Source organism: Hyaena hyaena, unplaced genomic scaffold, assembly GCF_003009895.1.
Source record: "Hyaena hyaena isolate Hyena2069 unplaced genomic scaffold, ASM300989v1 scaffold_73, whole genome shotgun sequence".
Taxonomy (NCBI): Eukaryota; Metazoa; Chordata; class Mammalia; order Carnivora; family Hyaenidae; genus Hyaena; species Hyaena hyaena.
This window is the reverse complement of record NW_024080705.1, coordinates 1732999-1759890: the sequence shown is the minus strand read 5'-3', so window position 1 is coordinate 1759890 and position 26892 is coordinate 1732999. Positions and strand designations below refer to the sequence as shown.

At 38.9% G+C, this 26892-nt stretch overlaps 2 protein-coding genes across 2 annotated transcripts in view; both read left to right on the top strand.

The window, feature by feature from the left end:
* DDX21 (DExD-box helicase 21) overlaps window positions 1-16539 on the top strand; it is a 31374-nt gene extending 14835 nt beyond the window's left edge. Inside the window, exons 10-15 of the mRNA XM_039233302.1 lie at window positions 482-601; window positions 1639-1712; window positions 4000-4159; window positions 4939-5073; window positions 7845-7889; window positions 13984-16539. Of these exons, the coding sequence (XP_039089233.1) occupies window positions 482-601; window positions 1639-1712; window positions 4000-4159; window positions 4939-5073; window positions 7845-7889; window positions 13984-14253 (804 nt within the window). The 3' untranslated portion in view covers window positions 14254-16539. The remainder of the gene's footprint in view (window positions 1-481; window positions 602-1638; window positions 1713-3999; window positions 4160-4938; window positions 5074-7844; window positions 7890-13983) is intronic.
* A 5142-nt stretch (window positions 16540-21681) lies between these two features.
* LOC120232522 (kinesin family binding protein) overlaps window positions 21682-26892 on the top strand; it is a 39720-nt gene continuing 34509 nt past the window's right edge. The window contains exon 1 of the mRNA XM_039233313.1: window positions 21682-22151. Coding sequence (XP_039089244.1) covers window positions 21726-22151 — 426 coding nt within the window. The 5' untranslated portion in view covers window positions 21682-21725. The remainder of the gene's footprint in view (window positions 22152-26892) is intronic.

Below are 26892 nucleotides of genomic sequence, written 5' to 3'. Positions count from 1 at the left end.
TATATTCTAAATGTAATCTACACATTGGATTTTTTTTATATTTTAAACTTTGTATTATGTATACTGGATTTTAGAGACATGAAAAAAGAATGTAAAATATCTCAGTGATCTGTCCTTTTATCTGGATAGCATATTGAAATGATACAACTTTTAGATATATTGAGTTAAAGAAGATATATCATTAATTTAACTTTTTTTATAGCTTTTTAGTGGGTTACTAGAAAATTGAAGATTGAAATTACTTATATGGTTCTGTAGCACAATACTATTTAGGTGATGCTTTTTTCAGATTTGTCTATAGGATAGGGTCCACTATTCAAGAGATTTTTAAAAAAATGGTCACAGTCCTTTAGTTTAAATTGAAGTGCTGAAGAACCTCACACTCCGGGTAGAGAGTAAGACCACCACACTTGCCTCTGCATAGACCACTCAGGTCTTTATCTCTTTTTGTTCAGTGTTATTCATGTGCTTTCCTCAATAGGATGTGGAATCCTACATTCATCGCTCTGGGAGGACGGGTAGAGCTGGAAGGACGGGGATTTGCATCTGCTTTTATCAGCACAAGGAGGAATATCAGTTAGCACAAGTGGAGCAAAAAGCGGTAAAATAGTGTTCTTATTTTTCATTCAGCAAATGTTGAATTCTAAAGTCTTTTTTTTTTTTAAATTCAATTTTTATTAATTTTAAGTTTTTATTTCTAGCATGTGGCCTTAACTGAAAGCTTGTTAGATACATGTTGTTTTATACATTGTCCTACAACATAAACCCCATTTTGAAATAAGTTTGCATTTGAAAGCAGTGGTTTTGTTTTTGTATTTACAATTACATGGGCTATTTTTATGTTTTCAGCCAGTGATAACATGAACACACCCCAAATATTTAAGCATAGGTTAGGGGGTCATAGGAATTGCTTAAAAACCAAAAGGATACCTTTAAAATGGAGAGAGGAGACTGATTTTCCTGACAGATAAATCTCTCCCCATATCCTTGAGCAGACTGTACTTATGTGCCTATGGAGAAGGAGAGGTGCACTCTCCGGCCAGGGCGATTGTCCTTAACATCAATGATCAGCATATGCCTTGAGAATGATATAATGAGACAGCATTCACCTCTGGTTTTCTTCCTCAAAACCTGTAATCTCAGTCTCAAGCATGCAAAGAACCCGAGGCACCTTCACAGCGAGGGACAAAATTCTATAAGATACTTGACCGGCACTCCTTAAAACTATCAAGGTCATGAAAAACCAGGAAAGGCAGAAACTGTCAGAGATCAGAGGAGACTAAGAACATTTGACCGCTGAATGTACTGTGTCACTGGAACAGAAGAAGGGTATTTGGAAAAAACTAGTGAAATTCAAATTAACTCGAATTCAGTTAATTGTAATGGGGCAGTGTTGGTTTCTTAGCTGTGACAAATGTACCATAATGCTAATAATAGGGAAATTCAGTACATAGTGTACAGGAGCTCTGGGTCCTATTTTTGCAACTTTTCTGTAAACCTAAAACCATTCTAAAATAGTTTATCTTTTAAATGTGTCATAAGTGTGTTTGGTAACATAAAAAATTATAGAGAGTTTAATCTCAGTGAAAATATTTGATGGCCATATTGTATATTAAACTATGGTTCATTTTCTTGTAGGGAATTAAATTTAAACGAATAGGTGTTCCTTCTGCAACGGAGATAATAAAAGCTTCCAGCAAAGATGCCATCAGGTCTGTTTCCTGCCACTGCTGTGGTCTCTTGTAGTGCTTGTTCATTTACTGCCTGGCTTTGTGCAGAAATGAGATTTGGCTTTCGAATTTTATTTATTATTTTTAACAATTTATAACCTATTTGTTATAAAAATAGACTGTTCTTAAGTAAAATTTTACCAAACGAAAGTCCTAATTGGTACTCAATCCCTAACCAATCCTGTTCACTAGAGGAAACCATTATGAATAATTTGGTTTGTTTTGGGCAATTTGAGGAACCATATCTTAGAAATGGTGTGGGCGCTTCCCATGTGGAGATTGATTAGATTGGACCACAGATTATACTCCATATCATCATCAATCAAGTTCCTCAACTGGTGGGAATGAGTTTATTATTTTTTTTATGTTTGTTTATTTTTAAAGGAGAGAGAGAGACGAAGAGCATGAGCCAGGGAGGGACAGAGAAAGAGGGAGACACAGAATCCAAAGTGGGCTCCAGGCTCTGAGCTAGCTGTCAGCACAGAGCCTGACATGGGGCTCGAACTCACAAGCTCTGAGATCATGACCTGATTTGAAGTTGAACGCTTAACCGACTGAGCCACCCAGCCACCCCTGATTATTTAAGTTATCACTAGATGATGAGGATTAGATTAACCAACAGTGTTTGTCACTGGAAGTGCTACTGGCATTGGGTGCAAGAGAATTATTTGTAGGATTACCCTACAAATTGAAGGATAGTTAGTTGTTGAGCATCTCTGTCTGTGCAGTGTATTCTGGGGGTGGAGTGGGGTTGGCATTGTGAAAACCAGAAGGTCCTGACTATTTTCCAGATGTTTCCAAATGGTGGCCTACATTCTCTGCTTAAGAGAATCACTGAATCTGGGGGCACCCGGGTGACTCGGTTGGGTGTCTGACTTCGACTTAGGTCATTAGAGCCCCGCGTCAGGCTCTGCTGCCAGCTCAGAGCCTGGAGCCTGGTTCAGATTCTGTGTCTCCCTTGTCCAAGCCCCCCCGCCCCAATCACGCTGTCTCTCTCTCTCTCGCTCTCCTTCAAAAATAAATAGACAAATATTTTTAAAAAGGGTTTTTCCTTTTAACAACAACAACAAAAAAGAACCACTCAGTCTGAGGGGCACCTAAGTGGCTTAGTCAGTTAAGCATCAGACTTTGACTCAGGCCATGATCTCACGGTTCGTGTATTTGAGCCTCACATTGAGCTTTGCACTGACAGGAGTCTGCTTGGGATTTTCTCTCCCTCTCTCTCTCTGCCCCTCACCCATTTGTGTTTTCTCTCAAAATAAATAAACTTAGAAAAGGAATGTTCAGGATTTATTCACATCACTTTCAGTGGCAGCATGGAGTTCCATTGTATCTGTTTCAGGGTTTATTTAACTAGTCTATTGTCTTACAAGTTTTATACCCTTTAAAAAATTATTTTAATGTTTATTTTTGAGAGAGAACATGCATAAGCAAGAGAGAGGCAGAGAGAGAGGGAGACACAGAATCAAAGCAGTCTCTAGGCTCTGAGCTGTCAGCACAGAGCCAGATGCGGGGTAAACTCACAAACATGAGCCCAAGACCAAAGCCAAAGTCAGTATACTCTTTTCTATATCATAAATAACACTGTGGTGAACATCTTGGTACTTGTTCTGTTATTTCTTTGGGATAAAACTTTATTTACTTGTTTGTTTAATTTTAGAGAGAGAGAGCATATGATCAGGGGAGAGGGGCAGAGAGAGGGGGAGAGAATCTTAAGCAGGCTCCGCACTGAGTGGAGCAGGTTCCCACGACCCTGGAATCATGATCTAAGCAGGAATCAAGACTCGGATGCTTAACCAACTGAGCCACCTAGGTGCCCTGGGATGAAACTTTTTAAAAAATTTGATAGTAAAATCAAATTAGATGCAGTCAAAAGGATGGATTTATTCTTTTTTCTTTTAACTTATTTATTTTGAGAGAGAGGTAGTACGAGCAGGGGAGGGGCAAGGAGAGAGAGAATCCCAAGCAGGCTTCATGATGTCAGTGCAGAGCCCAATGTGGGGCTTGATCTTACAGACAGTGAGATTATGATCTGAGCTGAAATCAAGAGTTGGAGCTTAACCGACTGAGCCACCCAGGTGCCCCAAGGAATGGATTTATTTCTACAGAAATGTGATCATGCAATGTACATTGCATCAAAATGATGTGTGTTAGATAATATGAAAGATTTGGTTTGAAAGTTACTGATTTATCTTGAGATGCCGTTGCCTTGAAAATGAAATCTGTCCACCATGTCCTCTCCTAACAAATATACTCAATCACACCATAGGCTTTTGGATTCTGTGCCTCCCACTGCCATTGGTCACTTCAAGCAGTCAGCTGAGAAACTGATAGAGGAGAAGGGAGCCGTGGAAGCACTGGCAGCAGCACTGGCGCATATTTCAGGGGCCACATCAGTAGACCAGCGCTCTTTGATGAACTCAGATGCGGTAAGGCTTCCTGTCAAACTCTGACACTTTGGTAATTTTGAGTCTGAACAGGATTTAAAAGGGTTCAGTTAGACTTCCCAATTGTTTTAAGTTTTGTATGAAGGTGTGTGTATATATATATATATAAACAAATCCTTTAGCGAAAGAAAGTAGATTATTCATTTCCAGTGTCTCAGTTGGGGGGGAATGACATTGACTGCTAATGGGCATGTGGTTTCTTTTTCGGGTAATAAAACATTCTGGAATTTTAGTTAGTGGTGATGGTTGAAACCTTGTAAATATACTGAAATCTCCTGAATTGTATACTTTAAAATGGTGAACATTATTGTATGTGAACTGTATGTCAGTTTTTTTAATCCTTCAAAGAAAACCCCAACCATATGAACACATAAATGGGTATGATCCATTTGGCCAATATACCTAGAAACTTAAGGTATATGCATTTTTCCTTTTTTTAAATTGAAATTTTTAAGACGCTTGTAGGTTTACATGTAGTTAGAAGAGATAACAGAGAGAGTCCCTTTTATACTTTACCCAGTTTCCCCCAATGGTAACATTTTACAAAGCTAGAATGTCCCAACTGGGGTGCTGACATTGAGGCAAACCAAAAGTCTTGTTCAGAGTTCCCAGTTTTATACTAATTTATGTGTTTATATTGGGAGAGTGGTGTATGCTTTTAGGAGGAACTTTTCCAGATACAGTTTAGAAATATAAGGGCAATTTTTTTTATCAATCAGGTTTGATTTTGAGATTAAGTTTGTTCCTCTTTCTTCTCTAAGGGCTTTGTGACCATGATCTTACGATGCTCAATTGAAATGCCAAACATTAGTTATGCTTGGAAAGAACTTAAAGAGCAGCTGGGTGAGGAAATTGATTCCAAAGTGAAGGGAATGGTTTTTCTCAAAGGAAAGCAGGTAAGGAATGTTGTGACCGTCCTTTGGTTCAGTAGCTTAATGTGGACGATAAAACACCAAGTGTAGGCTCCTCCCTATTGTGTGGGGATGGTGCATCTTTTGCTCTCTATATATAGTCTTTTCTGGGCGATGTCATCCATGACCCTCAGTTGCCACTTAGTCATGGACAGCTACCCCATCTGTATCTCTAGCCTGAACTGTCTGCATGCCATGACGGCCATGAAGTCCCAGCTGCTCCCCTGACATTTCTACCCATGGAGTTATTAAGTAGTGTACAATTATTCAATTCACAGTCTTTAATTCAGACCTAAAATTTTTTATTTTTTAACATTTGTATTTATTATTGAGAGACAAAGAGAGACAGAGCACGAGCATGGGAGAGGCAGAGAGAAGGGGAGACAGAATCAAAAGGATGCTCCAGGCTCTGAGCTGTCAGCACAGAGCCTGACACGGGGCTCAAACTCACCACGAGATCATCCGTGAACTTCATCCTGAGCTGAAGTCGGATGCTTAACAAACTGAGCCACCCAGGTGCCCCAAACCTAAAACTTTAAATCTTGCCTTCCAAACCTGATATTCTTTCTTCTGAGTCCTGTTCCTCAGTTACTGGTATAGACCACAGCAGTTCTCAAACCGTTTGGTCTCATGACCCCTTTACATTTTTAATGAATGGTGAGAGTACCAAAAAGCTTTTGTTCATGAGGGTTATGTCTATTAGTGTTTACTGTGTTAGAAATGAAAACTGGAATTCTAAAACCGAAGAATACATTTTTACATTTTTAATGATTGGTGAGAGTACCAAAAAGCTTTTGTTCATGAGGGTTATATCTATTAGTGTTTACTGTGTTAGAAATGAAAACTGGAATTCTAAAACCAAAGAATACCGTTCCATTTGCCATCAGAGCAGTGATAGCATCATGGGTAATGTGTCCGGGAAACTCTGCTATGTGCTTATGTGAGGAGGAGAATGGAGAGGACACGTGACATTTTAGTATTAGGAAAGTCGTTTTGACTTTGTGGAACCTCCCCAAAAGGTCTCAGGTTTCCAGGGAGGCATAAACTGTACTTCATAAACCACTTGCCTAGAGAACCAAATGTGGCTTACCGTCACATCACTGCATGTCTGTGTTTACGTCCTTAAGGAACTGCACATACAGTATGGGTTACAGTGTCCGCTCTCCCATGGCAGGTGAGTCTCCACGAGCAGGCTCCCGCTCCCCTTACTGCGTCCTCACTGCTGTGCCTCCGCTCCAGCAGTGCCAAGTCCACCTTGCTTGCTGGCATCCTAAATGTGCTCAGCATAGTGCTTATAGTATTTTTTTCCCCTCCACGTTATTCTCTATGACTTGGCTTGGCCTTAAGTCTCCCTGTGAAGCGTTCCCTGGCCATACAGTAGAGTTGGGGGCCGCTTTTCCATACTTCAGAGTTCCTTGGGCGTGCCTTTATTCAGGCACATTTTATCTTGCTTATTGTGCTTGCTTATTGACTGAGAGCCTCGAGAACACTATGATGTACTCAAGGGCAAAAACAATTTTCTAGTGCTGTTTATACTTCAGTGAGTGCCTGGTGTTAAATATGTAATAATTTTGTGAATGAAGATGCCCACAAGTGGCAAAATCCGTCAGTACCTGATGCCACCTGTGTGATTATAGTTGGGTGAATTGTTGGGTGGAAGTGGGGTGTTCCTCACAAAATGTTGCAGGTAAAGATAGCCAGGGGAGAGGAGTGCCTGTGTCAGTTGAAGGGCCGATTCCAGCTACGCGTATGGAAACCAAGAACCACTGTCTCCTTAATTGGAGGTGATGGTACTGCTATTGTCCTATAAAGTGTTTTTTTAATAAGTTTACTTATTTTTAGAGACAGAGCAGAGGGCGGGATGGGGGAGGGGAGAGAATCTCAAGTAGGCTCCACACTGTCAGTGCAGAGCCCAATGTGGGATCAGTCTCATGAACCATGAGATCATGACCTGAGCTGGAGTCAAGAGTCAGATGCTCAACCAACTGAGGCATCCAGAGTCCATATTTTTTGTTTAAAAAGAAATGTTTATTTTGTGAGAGCATAAATGTGCACAGGGGAGGGGCAGGGAGAGGGGGAAAGAGAGAGAACCCTAAGTAGGCATCACGCTGTCATCACAGGGCCAGAACTCAGGAACTTGTGAGATCATGACCTCAGCCGAAATCAAGAGTCAGGCACTTAACCAACTGAGCCACCCAGGTGCCCCTGAAATTCTATAAAAACCTTTTTATAGCAAGGTGAATTGTGAAAACCTAGAAAATTAACAATGGAAAATCATGTATTTTTCTACTTTTAGTTAGGTCATCCTGAATAGCAGGCACTCTTTCTTATGGAAAGCAGTGTATTTTAATGTAGACCATTGATTTTTGGGGCCATATTGAACAGATTTTTAAAACTTGCTCTGTTTCCCAGCTGGGGCCTTTGACTTAGCCTCTCCAAACCTCTGTTTTCTCAGCTCTAAAATGTAGCTAATAGCTTCTTGAGAAATTAGCACAGTGTGTTAGCTAAGAATGATTTGTAGCCAGTGTTCAATCATTTTGAGTCCCTTTTAAAAATATCCTTGGGTGTTTGCTGTTGTGTTTTGGGGAAGTATGATATGTATTGGCATTGGCAAAAAGTACCATCTAAAATTAATACCTAGAGAGTTTTTTGTTTTTGTTTTTTAATATAATACGTGGTCTTTTGGAGCATCACTTAATGTACACTTACAATTGTGGTGAAAGGCTGGATTAACTTGGATTTGTTTTGATTTCTAGGGGGTTTGCTTTGATGTCCCTACTGCAGCAGTAACAGAAATACAGGTATGCTTTTCTCTTGGATTTTGAAGTTAACATATTTAAATTATAAAATGTTCATTATTGAAAACACAGAATAATGGAAAAGGAAACAACAGTTCTAGTCCCTTTACTAAAAGACAATTAAGAATTAATGAAGTTTAGGGGCGCCTGGGTGGCTCAGTTGGTTAAGCCTCCGACTTCAGCTCAGGTCATGATCTCATGGTTCATGAGTTTGAGCGCTGCGTCAGACTCTGTGCTGACAGCTCAGAGCCTGGAGCCTGCTTCAGATTCAGTCTCTCTCTCTCTCCCCCCCCTCCCCCACTCACACTCTGTCTCTCTCTCTCTCTCTCTCTCAAAAATAAACGTTAAAAATTAAAAAAAAAAATTAATGAAGTTTAGTATTTTTTTCTCCTAGCGTTTTATTCATATAATTTTCTTATTTAGCCTGTTTTTCTTCTTTCGTATATCTGTAGAGTTATGAACAATATCTAGTTTTTTTTCTCCTATGTATGTTGTATGGGGTTTACGTAGACATCTTTAATTGCTCTATCTTCACTTAGTACTCCTGTGAGATAAGGGTTTGTGGTATTTTTGCATGTTTTACTGCCTGACAGCTGGGAATACCCTGTAGTAATTGAATTGAATAAATGATAATAGTGGTGAGCGTACTTCTCATAGTGAAACTTACTTTCTTACACTGCCATCACTGGGTTTTGGGCCATGAAGGTTGTATAATTTTTTAAATATTTTAAAAAATCTTTTTTTATTTTTTATTTTTTTTTATTTTTTTTTCAAATATTTTTATTTATTTCTAGGGGAGAGAGAGAGAAAGACAGCATGAGCAGGGGAGGGTCAGAGAGAGAGGGAGTCACAGACTGAAACAGGCTCCAGGCTCTGAGCTGGCAGTCAGCACAGAGCCCGACGTGGGGCCCGAACCCACGAACCGCGAGATCATGACCTAAGCGAAAGTCGGACGCTTAACTGACTAAGCCACCCAGGCGCCCCTCACATTGTGCTTTTAATTTGTATTTCCCCAATGATCCATTATGCTACCTTCTGATGTGTTCATTAGCTATCCATATATCTTCTTCGGTGAAGTGACTACTGAATCCTATACCCATGGGTTTTTTTTCTTTACTCATGTTTTAAATAAGTTTTTTGTCCTCTTATTATTGAGTTGTAAGAGTTCTTTATAAGTTCTGGATACAGAACTTTAACAGTATGTGACTTGCAAATGATTTCGCCCAGTCTTTGGCTTTCCATTTTCTTAACGATATCTTTTGAAGAGCAACTGCTTTAAGAAGCCCAATTTATCAATTTTTTTCTTTTATGGATCATGTTTTTGAATAAATCTTTGTCTAATCCAAGGTCACAAAGCTCAAAGTTTTATAACTGTACCTCTTACATTTAGATCTATGAGCTCTGTGTGTATTTGGTATGAAGGAAGGGTCTGGGTCCTTTTTTTCTCCATATTAATACCTGTTGCTCCAGCACCATAGAAAATACTCTCCTTTCACACTGAATTGCTTTGGAACTCTTGTTAAAAATCAAGTATTCGTTTGGTGAATTTGTTTTCAGGATTCTCAATTGTCTTCCATTGACCTACATTTCAATATTTATGCCAATACTGTACTACTTAAATTACTGTAGCTTTAAAAATGTCTTAAAATAGGATACATTTGGGTGACATCCAACTTTGCTCTTCCTTCTCAAACTTGATTTGGCTATTCTAGGTCCTTTGAATTTTTATATCAGTTTTAGAATGAGCTTGTGAATTTCTAGAAACAAGCCTGATAAGATTTTAATACAAAATGGACTGAATCCATAGATCGATTTGGGAAGGATTATGGTCTTAACAATACTGAGTCTTCTAATCCATAAACATGATATATATCTCTATTTAGGTCTTCTTTAATTTCTTGTGTGCATGTTCAAAATTGAAAAAAGTATCCCTGAAAGCATTATAGAATATCTAGAGCAGATTCAATCTGGATATATTATCTATCCAACAATTTAATTTAATTAGGGCAATGCCTGGGATTTCTACCACCCTCCCTGTACCCAACTGCCTCCAGCAGTAGTTTTGAAGACCAACGTACAATGCACATCCTCAGAACTGTTACCGCTGAGAATACATTTTGTAGGAGAGGGTTTTTGAAGCAGAAACCAAGTCTACAACTTCAGGGTATATATGGTCCATATTTTGTTATTCTGAGAATTAAATAAAAATTTTAGACATCTTAGTGATGTATTTAATTTGAATAGTTTGGTAAATAACTGTTGCTCATGTTCTCATACAGGAACAGATTTCCATCCCATCCTGGATAATAATGATACAAATCACTTCTGAAATGTTTACTGTGTGTCAGGCCTTCTTCTAAGCTCTTTAAGGATATGAACTCATTTAACCTCAATAACAACTCTAAGGAATAAGAAGTATTATTCCCATTTTACACATGAGGTCACTCAAGAGAAGTTGAGTAGCCTGTCCAAGGTTATACAGTTAGGAAGTAGTGGAGCCAGAATTCACACGTGTGCTAGGCAGTTTAGATGCAGAATCCATGCTCTTAACCACTCTGCAGCATGAGATAGCAGAGCATTTCATTTTGAGTATTTTCAGACCTCTGCATTCAGTAATGAAACACTGGATAATTCAGATCAACCCTCTCAGACAACTAGAAAAGTTGAACAAACTATTTTTAAAAATCCAATCAAATGCATCAGAGAATTTACAAAGGGTAAGGAATTAGCAGGTCACAGTCTAAAGAAGGCAAAAACCAGAGGAATAAGCCATATTTGGGTCTCCTTTTACCAGAGAGACATTTGCCAATTCTGGACAAGTTAGCAAAGAGGTTGTTCAACCTTTTTGCCAGTTTTATAAGGCTAAAGGAACAAAAGTCAGGAGTTCAAGGTATGTCAAGAGTGAGAGCCCTGGTAAAACTCTCAAGATTGGATTGGGACCCAGAAAGACTGCATCCTAGGAATAAGGGTGAATCAGATATAAACCCAAACTTTCACAGACTGCACCCCAGTTTCTAGTCATCTGGGTAGATATCAATCCCTAAAACTGAGTTAAGGTAATCCTGTCCTGCTAGTTGCTTTTCCTAGGATAAATAAAATCCTCACCAAAGGAAGATATTATTATCTGAGGTTTCATGTTATTTCTACAATTTTTTCAAGAAAAATATCAGATATATAGTCAACAAAAATCACGCATAAGAGAAAACAAGACAAGAAGAACATAATGTAGCAGGATAAAAAGAACACATTATAGAAACAGACACAGAAGTTCCAGATATGGGAATTATCAGAGAAAGACTTTAAGATAACTACTTTAAACTATTTTCGCAGAGATAAAAGACTATAAATTTTGGCAGAGAATTAGAAACTATAAATAACAAAGGAGATGTGAAAAATAAACAGAAATTCAAGAATTGAAAAATGTTTCAAAGGAGTGAAATCACAAAGAATATCTTCTCTGGCTACAGTGAAATTATGATAAAAAGATAATGTTCACATGTTTGGAAATTAAGAAATAGCTAAATGGAATAAGTATGTCTCTAAATCAAAGAGGAAATCAAGATGCAAATTAGAAAATATGTTGAATTAAATTATACACAAAATATTACTATGTATGCAGTTAAAATTGTCCTTAGAGGTTTGAACAAATATATTAGAAGGAAGAAAGGCTGAAAATAATGAGTTAATTTAAGTTCCTATATAAAAAGATACAGGAAATAAAAAATAATAAAATAGAGCCAAAGAAAGTTGAAGAAAGGCCATAAAGAGCAGAAATGAATGAACCAGAAAATAAACAGTAGAGCGGATTGTCAAAGCCAGAGCTTGGTTCTTTGCAAAGACTAATAAAATTCATAGATCCCTGGGGAATCTGGTCAAGTAAAAAAAAAAAAAAAGGTAGCTAGTGGTAGGAGCTAAACAGAGGATATCACAACAGATCCTGCCAACATTAATAAGATAATAAAAGAATTTTATGAAATCTTGATGCCAATAAATTGTAATGAAATAAATTCCTAGAAAAATACAACTTCACAAAAACCAATACAAGAAGAATGAAGAAATTTGAATAGTTATGAAATAGTTAAAGAAACTAAATTTGTAATTAACCTATTAAACTAAAGAAATGAAATTTGTAATGAAAATCCTTCTCACAAAGGAAACTCCGGAATCAGATGGCTTTATCAGCAAATTCTCTCGATTATTTAAGACAGAAATAATTCTAATTTTACACAAATTATTCCAGAGAACTTAAAAAGAGAGAGACCACTCCACAACTTATTTTATAAAGCCAACAATGAAAAGTATAGGCCAAAATTATAAGTAAAAAAAGAAAGTGAACATAATTAATGTCAGAACAGTGGTTACCTTTAGGCAGGAGGAAAGAAGGTATAACTGGGTAAGGGTAGGCAGGTAGGCTTCTGGGGTCTGGCAATGTGGTTTCTTGACCTCAATAGTAGTTTACACTCATTTACTTTATAATAAATCATTAAGATACACATTTCTGCTTTTACACTTTGCTGTATATGTAACACAATTCATAATAAAATTTATATTTAAATTTATGGGACCAGCGTCACTTAGTAAGAGAATGGTATGAATACTTGTTGACTGTCATTCTTAAACTTCAGTAATTTTCTTGACTCTATACTCACTCTAAGGACTTACAACTTCAACTTCTTGGAGATTATCTTTTAGAGATTAATCTCTTTAATGTTTACTTGCTTCCAAATTCCACTAATGTACATTATACTGGAATCAACAGTTACAATTACATTTGGTAATAGAGGCATCTATTCTTTTTTTTTTTTTTTTAATGTTTTTTATTTATTTCTAAGAGAGAGAGAGAGAGACAGCGTGAGCAGGGGAGGATTGGAGAGAGAGGGAGTCACAGAATGAAACAGGCTCCAGGCTCTGAGCTGACAGTCAGCACAGAGCCCGACGCGGGGCTCGAACCCAAGAACCGCGAGATCATGACCCAAGCGAAAGTTGGATGCTTAACCGACTAAGCCACCCAGGCGCCCCTAAAAAATCTTTTTTTAATGTTTATTTTTGAGAGAGAGACAGAGCGTGAGCAGGGGAAGGGTCAGAGAGAGTTAGAGAAACACAGTCTGAAGCAGGTTCCAGGCTCTGAGCTGTTAGCACAGAGCCCAATGCAGGACTCCAACTCATAAACCATGAGATCATGACCTGAGCTGAAGTCGGACACTCAACTGACTGAGCCACTCAGGAGCCCCTAAAATATTTTTTTTTATTAAGTGTATTTTTTTTTTTTTTTTTTGAGAGGAGAGAGAGAGAAAGAAAGTGAGCCACAAGTGGACAAGGGGCAAGAGGAGAGAGGGAGAGAGAGAATCAGAAGCAGGCTTTGTGCTGTCAGTACAGAGCCTGATGCAGGGCTTAGTCTCACAAACCATGGGATCATGACCTGAGCCGAAATCAAGAGTCAGAAGCTTAACTGATGCAGCCACCAAGATGACCTGAAGGTTGTTGTTATTTTTAACAAGTGACTTTATATGTTTTTATTTTCTTAAAAGAAAACTTTTTTATTAATTTTTTTTTGTTTTTTTTTTTAATTTTTTTAATGGTTCTGTTTCTGAGAGAGAGCGAGCGTGAGCTGAGGAGGGTCAGAGAGAGAGGGAGACACAGAATCTGAAACAGGCACCAGGCTCTGAGCTAGCTGTCAGCGCAGAGCCTGACGCAGGGCTCGAACCCATGAACCATGAGATCATGACCTGAGTCGAAGTTGGACGCTCAACTGACTGAGCTACCCGGGCCCCCCAAGAAAACTTTTTTTAAATGTTTATTTTTGAGAGCGATAGGGAAGGGGCAGAGAGGGAGGGAGACAGAGAATCCCAGGCAGGCTTCACGCTTGTTAGCTCGCAGATGGATGCGGGACTCAGATTCCCAAACTGTGAGAGCCTGACCGAGCTGAAACCAAGAATTGGATGCTTAATTGAGCCACCCAGGTACCCCTAACCAGTGACCTTATGTTATCAGTGACCTGGTTTTTCTTTAGAGAAAGGGCAAAAATACTGTCTTTCTCATGCTTTTTAAAATCAAATTCAATAAAAATCAGAGCAGATAAAATCATATTTCCCCACAGGAGAAATGGCACGATTCACGTCGCTGGCAGCTGTCTGTGGCCACGGAGCAGCCAGAGCTAGAAGGACCACGGGAAGGATATCGAGGCTTCAGGGGACAGCGGGAAGGCAGTCGAGGCTTCCGGGGACAGCGAGAAGGAAACAGAAGCTTCAGAGGGCAGCGGGAAGGAAATCGAAGCTTCAGAGGACAACGATCAGGAGGTGGCAACAAGAGTAGCAGATTCCAAAACAGAGGCCAGAAGCGGAGTTTCAGTAAAGCATTCGGGCAGTAATTTGAAATAGAGGATTCATATGGCAACATGGAACTGAGCGCTGATTTTCCTGTGAAGTTAAAAGTACATGTGTTTCCTTCCTGACCACTTGCCTTGTCCCCGTCTCTTCCAGAGACATGATCTTCATGGAAATTAGTTCCATCTGATGATCATCACTTGTAACTATTGCTATTTCTGTATCAGGTTTCTCTTTTGAAAAAGATAAATGAATTCATAATATTTTTATTCTGATGCATTGTCTGTAGGTTATTAGACAAAGTCAAGCATGTATTTGCCTGTACTTTTTAAATTGTGCTGTCTCTTTACTTAAATAGTGTCCTTCCCTGAATACCTGTGGGGGATGCAGCAGTCTCTGGAGAGGCACTCTGCACAGTCAAGGCTTAGCCCTGTAATTGGCATTCTTCAGCCACCTGCCTAACGGTGACTCACGTGGTCCTGTAACATGTCCTCTGAGAAAGAGTACTGAGCAGTGTTTTGAAGCAAGATTTCAAACTTTGCTGGGACGTAATACATTTTATGTCAGTATGTGCTCTAGATTTGAAGAATGGTGATACAGTCGATGGGAGACATGTAGAGTAGCCAACGTTATGTGCATTTGGTACATTTTTAACTTTTCAATCTAAGTTGAATTCATTCTTCAGGAATTCTTCACAGATTTTATCTATTTATGTATATATAAAGAAATATTTTAATAAAAAGCAAGTGTCTTTAAGGAATTCCAAATGTATAAGATGGCCCCATAGCTTTCTTTGTAAGTAAGGAGGCTGAGTAAGAAGTGCTTGATGATAATGTACTCCATTTCCTATTGGAAGAGTAACATTATTTACCAAGAAGGAATTAAGAGGGTGGGGGACAGAGATTTGCATCCCTGACAAGAGTCAGGAAATCCACTGAAGATATTTGTTACACGTGAGAAAGAAACATTCGTCTCTGTTGAGGGTGAAGAAAGGAACAAATGAAAATACATGAAAAGCATTCTTTTCATAGTAAACAACAGGTCATTACTGTTTCTAGAGACTTGTAATGGGTAAACTGGAGTTTTCGGTAGAAAGATCCAATGTGGTTTCTCAGAGGCTTAGTTCCTGTGGCCACAGTATAGGATCTATTTGTTAGACCATTGAAAGGTTTTAGCTGCTTAGAGACTTCCTTTTAAGATAATCTGTATATGGTTATTTTTAGTTGTTGCTTTGAGGGAACTGACAAACTTACTATAGCCCTGCCAAGTAACTCTCTTGAGTTCTTAAATACTACTTCTCTGGGAAACTTTCTGCATGGTGCAGGAGCTTAAGATGGCATTGTTTTCTTGCCTTAATTCCTAGAAATTCTGAACTGGGACTCTCAGGGAATAAATTCTGATAGGAGAAGTTAAAATACATGGCCTGTCTTGTTTTCATTTGATTATTTTTGAACAACTGAAGTCTTTCTAAGCCCTGGTTTCTTTGCTCCATCAGGTCTCTATATCTAACTGCCTTTTACTCTATCACCTTGTAGTAAGGGGTTCAGATAGCCAGCCAACTCTGAGATGCTTGAGGCAATGTGTCCTTTCTCTGTTTGGACTTCAGTTCTGTCCTTCAGTCCTAACTGGATGTTTCTCTGTTCTCAGCAATTCTCTTGGCTTTTATTTCTTGATCCTCTTGTCAATTTTACCATCTTCCTCCCACTCCTCATGGCTTCCCATCAAGCCACAAGGGATTCAGGAGAAGGTGTTTGATGACAGACGACTCCTGTGCCTTGTAGATTGTAACTTATTAGATTTCAGTTTTGCTCACATGCTGAGCATATTTTAATATCAACCAAAAATATCAATCAAGCACATTGAAAGGACACACTACCTGTCCTTTAGGGAAGAGCAGTTAAAATCTTGATGTGATTAGCCTACAGAAAAATAATCAAGCATAAATCAGGAGTAAGGGGGAAGATTAGTTGGAATTTCACTTGACACAACTTAATTTTAAGGAAAACATGGCTGTTTCAATACATGAAGCTAAAGTTTCTCCTGAATCCCAGAATTTAAACCATCTTTATAAATATATAATCCAGCCATTTGATTTAAATGGGCTTGTTAGGCTAGCCTGGGAAGTGTTACGGTTTTTACTATTTTCTACAGAGAAAATATTTTCCAATGTATCAAACTCACTGAACTTTTAAAATACAATCCATTTTTACATTGGAGTTATCTGTGCAGCAGTTTCTTTACAATTGTACATAAAATACCTTTTCTGTAAAATTGAGTTAATGTATAAAATACTGCTTTATGCCAGAATAAAGATATTAGTATTTACTATTTTAAGTTTTTGGTGGCTTTTTTCCTAAAAATGAGAATAGCTTGAAATTTTTATTTTAAAAGTAATAAATTATGAGTGAAAAAATCCAAACATAGGAGAAAAAATAGGTAATAGTCACTCCACAGCTAACCTTTTTTGTGAGCCTCTCTTCAAACAATTCATTTACAAAATGTGAATAATTCAGTTTTGTGAATCACTTTTTCACTCAGCGTGTGCATGCCTTTCTGTAGGTACAGATTTCACAACATTTTTTTAACATTTATTTATTTTGAGAGAGAGCACACCTGTGCATGCAAGCAGGGTAGGGTCAGAGAGAGTCCCAAACAAGCTCTGAACTACCAGTGCAGAGTCCCGACATGGGATTCGATCTCACGAACCATGAGATTGTTACCTGAGCTGAAATTTAGAGTCAGTTGCTTAACAGACTGAGCCACCAAGGTGCCCCAATCTTACTTTTTAAAAATAATTTATTTTTGATAGAGCGCTAGGAGGGGAAGGACAGAGAGAGAGGGAGACACAGAATCACAAGCAGACTCCAGGCTCTGAGCTGTCAGCACAGAGCCTAATATGGGGTTCAAACTCACGAACCACAAGATCGTGACCTGATGAGCCAAAGTCGGACATAACCGACTGAGCCACCCAGGTACCCGTCAATCTTGCATTTTTGATGATTACATGGCACATAGTATAGAATGGATATGCCAACATATATTTAACCAGGGCTCTTTGTGGCCATGTTCTTTATATTTTTCACTATTGTCGATCAATAATTAAAATTTATGACCTTGTATAAATCTTTGTCTATTTGTCTGTTACCTGGAAATGCATAAGACTTTTCTGGGACAAAGCTTAAGAAGCAATCCTGAGGAACATTAACATTTAAAGGCCAAATCATTAATTTTATTCCTTAGAATAATTGTTTCCCCCAATGTTAACATTTTACATAACCATTGTATAAGGATCAAAACCAGAGTATCAACAGGAAGGATATTCTATAGATACTTCTTGGTGCTTTTCTTTTTTTCTTTTCTTTTTTTTTTTTTTTTTTTTTGCTTTGCTTTTTCTCTTGATGGCGTATCCTGGAAATACTCTACATCAGTTCGTAGAAAACTTTTTTGTTTCATAACTGCATTGTACTCCACTGTGTGGAGTACCATTGTTTACTTGACCATTTTCTTATGGGCGCATCGATTGTTTGCAGTATTTTGCAGTTAACAAACAATGCTACAGTGAGAAACCTGGTATATAGTATTTTAATATTGTTGGAGTTATGTCTTTAGGGTATATTCCTGGAAATGGGCTGGCTGGGCCAAAAGGTAAGTGCATATTTAGTTTTAAAATTGTATTTTATATGTAGTTTTTTTATATATTGGCAAACTCCACAATACAAGAGGAATTCCTAGCCTTGCAACTTGTTTTTTGAAGAAGCCAGACCATTTGTTCTATAGATTCTGCCACACTCTGAAGTTTGCTGATGCACCTTTTCCCTCCTGTATTTAATGAAAGTTGATAATTAGATATAAAAAGAAGGCCAAGAAAGGAAAGATGCTTCCCAAATGGCATCCAGAGTTCTATTACAAGTTTCGTAGTCTTAGGTTTGTATTTTTTACTGCATCTGTGTTAAGGTTTTTATAAAAATCTCCATTTTAGTTTTCAGCTGAGTGTTCTTCCAGTTAGATGTTTAGAGGTCAGCACCCTGTGTTGGAGGATTATTTACTGAGCTCCTACTAGAGCAAAATAGCATACAAATTGAAGAATGTGGGCTCTGGAGGGGTTGCCTGGGTAGCTTAGTTGGTTAAGTGTCCCATGCTTCACCTCAGTTCTCGATCTCAGAGTTATGAGTTCTAGGCCTTGTTGGGCTCTGCGCTGGGTGTGGCACTACTTAAAAAAGTATTGAGAGAGCATGGCCTTCCCAACCCCTTGATTTTAAGGGGCGCCTGGGTGACTTAGTGGGTTAAGCATCTGACTTTTGATTTCAGCTCAGGTCATGATCTCAGGGTTGTAAGGTCAAGCCCCGCCTCAGGTGTGGAACCTGCTGAAGATTCTCTATGTACCTCCCCCCCGCCCACGCACCTGGTTCATGTTCACTTGCTATTGCTCTCTCTTAAAAAAAAAGTGTGGGGTCTGGAGCAAAACTGCCTACAGATATATATGGTAAATTATATATATTTTATATATATATAAAATCATAATATATATTATATGATATGGTAAATCATATATATATATTTGGTAAATTATTAATCTCTTGGACCTCAATTCCTATTGTGCAGAATGGGAATAAATAATAGTATCTCACAGAGTTGTTTTGAGGATTAGATTATTTTTTTCAAATTTTTATTTAAATTCCAGCTAGTTAACATACAGTGCAATATTAGTTTTGAGGATTAGATGATTTTAATACATAGAATGCTATTTGGGTCATAGGGAGTGATTAGTTAGCTACAATTATTATCCGTGCCAATTGCTTTCTTCGTTTTTTTTTTTTAGTGTTCATTTTTGAGAATGTGTGAGTGCAATTGGGGGAGGGGCAGAGAGCAAAGGAGACTGAGGATTCAAGAATGCTCCAAGCTGCCAGCAGAGAGCCTGATGTGGGGCTCCAACTCACAAATGGTGAGATCATGACCCGAGCCAAAGTCCAACGCTTAACTGACTGAACTACCTAGGCGCCCCTCTAATCACTTTACTTTTCATGAACAGATAGGTACTGAGCAACTACTATGATTATTACAGTAGTTTCCTCACCAGTCTCCCTGCATTTTCTCTGTCCCCCCCTTCAACTGTCTTCAGAATAATTCTCTAGGGGCGCCTAGGTGGCTCGCTTGTTGAGCACTGGACTTTTGATTTCGGCTCAGGTCATGATCTCCTGGTTTGTGAGATCCAGCCGCAAGGTGGGCTCAATGCCAACAGTTTGGAGCCTGCTTAGGATTCTCTCTTCTTCTCTCTCTGCCCCTCCCCCGCTCATGCTCTCTCTCTCAAAATAAGCATTAAAAAAGAATAATCTTATAAATTGGATTCTGTCACTCCTTCAAAACCATCCAATGGCTCCCATCTCAGAATATCCAAAGTTCCTATAAATGGCCTTACAAACCCCAAGGAATAGGGCCCACATTACTTCTCTGACTTCTGTTCCTACAGCCCTCTCCATTCTCTCTGTTTCCAGATAAGAGGTCTCCTTGTTCTCTGAACACATCAGGCACACTTCTGTGTCAAAGCTTTTGTTTTTGTTATTCCTCTGGGATATACTTCCCCTAATGTCTTCATGGCTCACCCTCTTACCTTCAGATCTTTACTCAAATGACAGTCCTCAAAAAGAGCATTTTCTGTTTAAAAATAGCAACCTTGCCTCACCGGCTAACACTCCTTATCTCCTCTTTTGTTTCCATCCCACACATCCTCTGACATTACTATATAGTTTATTTAACATATAATGTCTTTCCCTATACTGGGACAGAGATTTTTTGTCTGTTTTTAACTGCTGAATTCCCAGCGCCTAGAACAGTGTCTGGCAAATTAATAGACACTTTAAATATTTATTGAATGAGTGAACGAGTCATTTGAAGTGTTGTGGAAAATGCACTGGTAGGAAGCAGACTGGCAGCAAGGTAACCTATTAAAAGTAATTCAGATGGTGGTTGGTCTAAACTACTGGAGATGAGAAGTAGACAAGTGTCAGCTATTTAGGAGATGGATTGGTCAGTACTTGGTTTTACATTTAAGGATGAGAGGAAGACAGTGAGTGCAAGAAATCAGCAGCTCCGATAGTGGTGAACATACAGAGATGCAGAACATAAGAACTAATGTGTGGTTGGGAGGGTGGGGCATGTGAAGAGGAAAAGAATGGTTTCCAACTTAAACATATGGTGGAACATTCATTATTTTGTAAATGTTTATTTATTTATTTTTGAAAGAGAGACCTTGAGCAAGGGAGGGGCAGCAAGAGAGGGAGAAAGGGAGAGAGGTTGGGAGATAGAGAATCTGAAGCTCAGAGCTATCAGGGCAGAGCAATATGTGGGGCTCCTGAACTATTAGATCATGACCTGAGCTGAAAGTCCGATGCTTAAAGGAATGAGCCACCCAGGCACCCCTAGTGTAACAGTTAGGTGTGGCGATTCCAGTTGGGAAATGGATATTACAGTCTGGAACTCCAGAGAGTCATCCAGCCTGGAGAGCAAGTTTTAGAAGTAAGCAGCACGGGTAATAGAAACAGTGGAAATGCATAAGATCTCCCTGGGACAAAGTTTAGGAAGGAGTCCCTGGGGAACACTAACATTTAAAGGACAGATATTTCATTTCGCTTCTTCCTTAGGATAATTCTGTAAGGATAAGTAATATTATCTCTTATGTTTTACTGTGAGAAACCTGGAGCTGACAAAAGTTAACTTGCCAGAAGCAGATCTGAGAATCAAATTATGTCTAGGAGCTTCTAAAATCAGTCCTCCTTTGTATATCTCAAAGCGCACGTAGCTAGCTTAGCGCCTAGTAGTTAAAACCTCCGCCCTGCCCTTTTCACCCCACCCTTCGTATTTGGCTTCATGATTTACGAAAGTGTGTCATGGAAAAAGCCACGCCGGAGGCGGCTTGTCACAGCTCTGGGGCTTCTGCGTTATTTTGGGAAGTTGCACACATACCTGCAGCCTGTGTTTCAGGGTTGAAGTGAATATATTTGTCGATCATTGAGCGCTTTTTACATAGTGAAAGCTATCTTTCACTCAAGAAGCTATATATTAATAATAAACGAATCCTTGTTACATTTTCATCCTGTCATGGGCTGGGTTATATACTAATATCAAAAGGTTTCTGTCATTCAGCGTATGCCAGCTTTCGAGAGGAGTTAGCTATGTTTCTAAACACTATTTCCCTGTGTCACGTTAAAGTCAGCGGATACTTCTATGTAGGTAGAACTTCACGGGGTCACGTGAGAGAATCCACCACCGCAGAGGGGAGGGCTGGAGGAGGGGCTACCCTCCTCGACAGCTTCGTTTCTATGACAACGGTTGCTGTGGTGCCCCCTACGCCTTTCCGTTGGGCACTGCCGGGCAGATTGCGGTTCCTCTGGAGGACCTCATTGGTTACGGTTCCGCCGTGTCGGAGCTGTCGGCGGCCGTAAGTGAAGTGTCGCAAAACAGAAAGAAGGCGGGAGTCCGGATTGCAAACATCGAGGACGCCCAGGCTGTAGAGGCCGCTATGGCGAGTGCGCCGTGGGCCGAGATTCGTGAGAAATTCCAGGCCGCGCTGGCCTTGTCGCGGGTGGAATTGCATAAAAACCCGGAGAAAGAACCGTACAAGTCCAAATACGGCGCCCGAGCACTGCTGGAGGAGGTGAAGGCGCTGCTGGGCCCCGCGCCCGAGGACGAGGATGAGCGGCCTCAGACCGACGACGGCTTGGGCGCGGGGGACCACGCCCTGGGGCTGCCGGCCGAAGCTGTGGAGGTCGAGGGGCCCGTCGCCCAGGGGGCAGTGAGACTGGCGGTGATTGAGTTCCATCTCGGGGTGAACCACATCGACACCGAGGAGCTGTCGGCGGGGGAGGAGCATCTGGTGAAATGCCTGAGGCTGCTGCGCAGGTACCGCCTGTCGCACGACTGCGTCTCCCTCTACATCCAGGCTCAGGTGAGAGCGAGCCCGGCCCGCCGTTGTCGGCCAGAGGCGAGGGATGGAGAGGGCCCTACTCTCGCCAAGGCCAAGGGCAGCTGTTGTAAGGCACGGTTTGGCCCCGTGTTTTTGAGGCTTTGGAACAAACAGCTTGCAAACTCCAGCATCACTTGCCGCTTCGCTTAGTCGTGGTCAATGCTTTGATTTCCTGAGACCCTGCTACATCATAAGTGCCCTTTCCAGCTCTTCTCCACCAGTTCAAATCGTGTTCATTCTATTGAGAAGAAATCCAGAGTAATTTAAATCTTAATTTAAGGCCTCAGGGAAATGACCAAGGATGACCCGAGTGCATGCTTAATTTAAAACAAATTGTTTAAAAATCTTCAGTTTCTATTTTTGCAATACATATACACATACATATATATACATACGTACATATACACATGTACATGTGTGTGTGTGTGTATATTTGTTTGCTCTCCAGGGAGTTCCTGTCCATTCTTCAAAAAACCATCTCAAAACAAACCTCATACTTTAGTAACTTTCTTTGGATCATTTTGTTCGAACTTGTAACTTTGAATTCTTATAATACTCATTGTTCCCCATTTGAATGGCAGTTGGTTTATTAAGAAATAAATCTGACATTCTCTTCGGGAACATAACACTACAGAATACAAATATGCATGAACTCCTTGTGTGGGCCAGGAACTTGGGGTAAGCTCATGTTCCAGTTCTTAATACATGTGATCCAGGGAACATTTACCAAAACTGATCATGTGATAAGTGGGCTACAGACAGAAACCTCAGAATTAAAAAGGAAATTGTATGTGTCATTTTCTTTTATCATGGCCCAATAACTTGAAAAGCTACATAATAATAGGAACTATGTCTCTTTTTGCACACTATTTATAACTTCAGTACCTCCCTCCTAGTAGGGCATCCTAAATATTTGTCCATTGGATTAATGATCTAATGAAATTTGTAAGAGATTAAACTCAAAACCTCAATTTTTTGAAATTTTCTTTAACCAGATGGCTGCCTAAGATCTTAATAAACACTGAATAATTTCAACATAGCAAGAATAGAATTAGAAACCTCTCTAAATGTAATACAGAATGTCCAGTCTTTACTGTATTTTGATTCTGTTTTTTAAATGTTTATTTATTTTGAGAGAGAGAGTGCAAGCAAGGAAGGGGCAGAGAGAGGGAGAGAGAGAATCCCAAGCAGACTCTATGCTATCAACACAGAGCCAGAAGTGGGTCTCAATATCATGAACCATGAGATCATGATCTGAGCTGAAATAGAGTCTGTTGTTTAACTGACTGAGCCACTCAGGTGCTCCAGCTGTATTTTGATTTTAATACATACACTGCTTCATATCTTAGTATGTCTAAAATCAGGATGCAACTTATAGCTGTGTCATAATTTACTTGGCAGTGGTTTTTTTTGATAGATAAAATAATTGTGTCTTATATATGCGACATCTCACATTCAGTAAAATACAGTATTTCAAACAGCCAACCTTTTCTGAAGGGTGAATTATTTTAGGAATTCTTACTTAAATCAGGAACAAAACCTTGATTAGAAGTTCTGATCATTGCAATAAATATAGAAGCCATAAGAGTTATTAATTTTAGAATAAATAATTTATCAAAGTAACCATTGGCATATGGGATCCTTGTGTACCTAAAAACTAAAGTCATTGACTGAAAAACTATTAGAATGATCAATTCAATAAAGTGGGAAGATATAAAGTAAACTTATAATGTCAATAGTATTCCTGTATATCAGCAACAGTGGTTAAAAATATTATTTTTAGAAATTGCATATTATCAGGTAATAGAACTGATAATTCTAAAAGGAGAGATATACCAAGTCATTGGCTTGGTATAAACATAATGGCTAAACATAATAGTCATTCTGTAGGTTTGATGTAGTTTCTGCCAAAATCACAATAGTTTTTGTCCTAGAGCTTGACAAAATGAATATGTTTATCTGAAAGAACAAAGAAGAGTGAACATAAAAATATAAAAAGAAAAATAATGCACTAAAACTACCCCATCAGGTACTAAAACTATACAGTAACAATAATTTAATTACATTCTATTTGTGCTAATATGTTTCTGAACTCTACTGTCCAGTTGATCTGTTTATTCCAGTGGCATTACCACACTGGAATTTTATTATATCTAATATATGCTATACATGATGAGAGATTTGATCTCACTAATAGTAAGTAAACTGAAAGAATGAAATAAAAAAATTGTATCAGATTGCAGAGTTTATTAAAGGTACCACTTATACTTATTAGAGAGACTATGTGGAAACAGATACTATCCATTAGCAATATTGTTAGTGGACACACAAATTCACAGAGCTTTTCTGGAGATGAGTAGTTATACACATTCTGGAGTCAAGACTTTAACTTAAAAATTCCATACCAATATCCTAAAATAATATTGGGACAGGTACGCAGAGGTGCGTCACCGTGGATATTCATCACAGCATTGTAAATTAAAAAGAAACAGTGTTGTCAGTTTAAAAAATGAATGAAGGGGCGCCTGGGTGGCTCAGTCGGTTAAGTGTCCGACTTTGGCTCAGGTCATGATCTCACGGTTCGTGGGTTCGAGCCCCGCGTCGGGCTCTCTGCTGACAGCTAGCTCAGAGCCTGGAGCCTGCTTCCGATTCTGTGTCTCCCTCTCTCTCTGACCCTCCCCTGCTCACGCTGCCTGTCTCTTTCTCAGAAATAAATAAAACATTAAAAAAAAAAATGAATGAAATAAATATCAGTCAGTAGATACATGGTTAAGTAAATATGGATACATCCATCCAGAAGGACAGTGGGCAGCCATTAAAAATAATGATTTATAGGGGCACCTGGGTGGCTCAGTTGGTTAAGTGTCAGATCTTGATCTCAGCTCAGGTCATGGTCTTATGGTTCATGGGATCAAGCCCCACTTGGGATTCTCTCTCTCCCTCTCCCTTTTCCCCTCCCCTGCTTGTGCATGCTCTCCTTTCTCTATCTCAAAATAAATCTTAAAAAAATAATGATTTATCTTTGTTAACCAAAAACATCAATATTAAGAGAGAGAAGAAAGACCAAAGGCATGTTTGGAATTAGGTAGAATGATTCCATTTTGTAAAAGACTATATGTGTGTGTAGGAAAAAGTTTGAAAGTAACAGCTCATGGGACTTTTATGATATTCTGACTGCTTTGTCTCAACCTGATATTTACTTCCTGGAAAACTATAGTAATACAAAACCTGGATGCACATTAGATTATCAAGAGACTGTCTCTTTCTGTCTTCCCTGAGTTCTGATGCTTTTAAGAATGACTTTTCTCCAGTTTTCCTTCCAGTTTAAAAAAAATTTTTTTTTAAGTTTATTTAATTTGAGAGAGAGATAGAGAGAGCATGAGCGGGAGGTGGGGGGGAGCAGAGGGAGGGAGAGAGAGAATCTCAACCAGGCTCCGCTCTCAAACCCATAAACCATGAGATCAAGATATGTGCCAAAACCAAGGTTCCAACACTCAACTGACTGAGCCACCCAGGTGTCTTTCCAATTCTTGCTATCAGCAATATATACTTGTATTATCATCTGTTGTGTTTTTTTTTTAAATTAAAAGACATCTTTTTTTAAGTAAACTCCACACCCAACGTGGGGCTTGAACTCAGGACCCTAAGATCAAGAGTTGCATACTCTTCCCACTAAGCCAGTCAGGTACTCCTCATCTTGAGTGAAATTTAACTACTTCACTTTGGTAAAATTGCCTAACGAATCAGTAGATTATTCTCCCCCACTCCCAGGATATATATGTATAAAGAACATGTTTTGTGTGTGTGTGTGTGTGTGTAGCTTTATTGAGGTATAACTACATATCTAAAGTGTACAATTTGATGATTTTTGACATATGTATATACCCGTGAAACAATTGCCTCAATCAGTGTATTGACCATATCCACCACCACTACAGGTTTCCTGTGCTCCTGTGTGATCCCTCTCTCCCTCCTTTATTCTCTCTCTCTCCTTGACCCTTTCCCCATATTTTCTAGAATTTCATAATGGAATCATGTACTATACACTCTTCTTTTGGTCTGACTTCTTTCACTCAGCATCCTTATTTCATTGCTGTGTCTGAGACATTCACGTTTTTTTTTTTTTTTTTTTTTTTTTTTTTTTCATTAATTAAATGGTGAATAACCTTGACTGATTTTCCAGTGTTAAACCAAACTTTTCTTCCTGTGATAAACTTTACTTGGAGTTTTTACCAAGTAAAACTTGGGTGAAGTATTACCCTTTCTATATATTGCTGGACTCAATTTGCTAAAATTTAAACATTTTTTTGTATCAGTGTTCATGAGGGATATCAGGCTGTGGTTTTCTTGTTATGTCTTTGGCTGAATATGAGATGGAAAGTGTTTTTTCCTCTGTCTTCTGGAAGGAGTTGTATAGAGTTGGTATTATTTCTTCCTTACATGTTTGGTAGAATATAACAGTAATACCTTTTTAGCTGTTTTTATTTTGTATTTAATTTTTTCCTACCTAGTCTGGTATCCTGAGGGCAAGAACGTGATGATGCTCTGAATGATATACTAGTTTCTGCTGGTGTATTTTAGGATTTATATTATATTTAAACATCATTTATGTAGAATATCAATAGTAGTTATGTCTGTGGCATCAACATTAAAAAAAACCTGCTAACATGTGTCAGTTATGTCTCAATAAAAAGAATTGAAAAACTGCAAAACACCAACACTA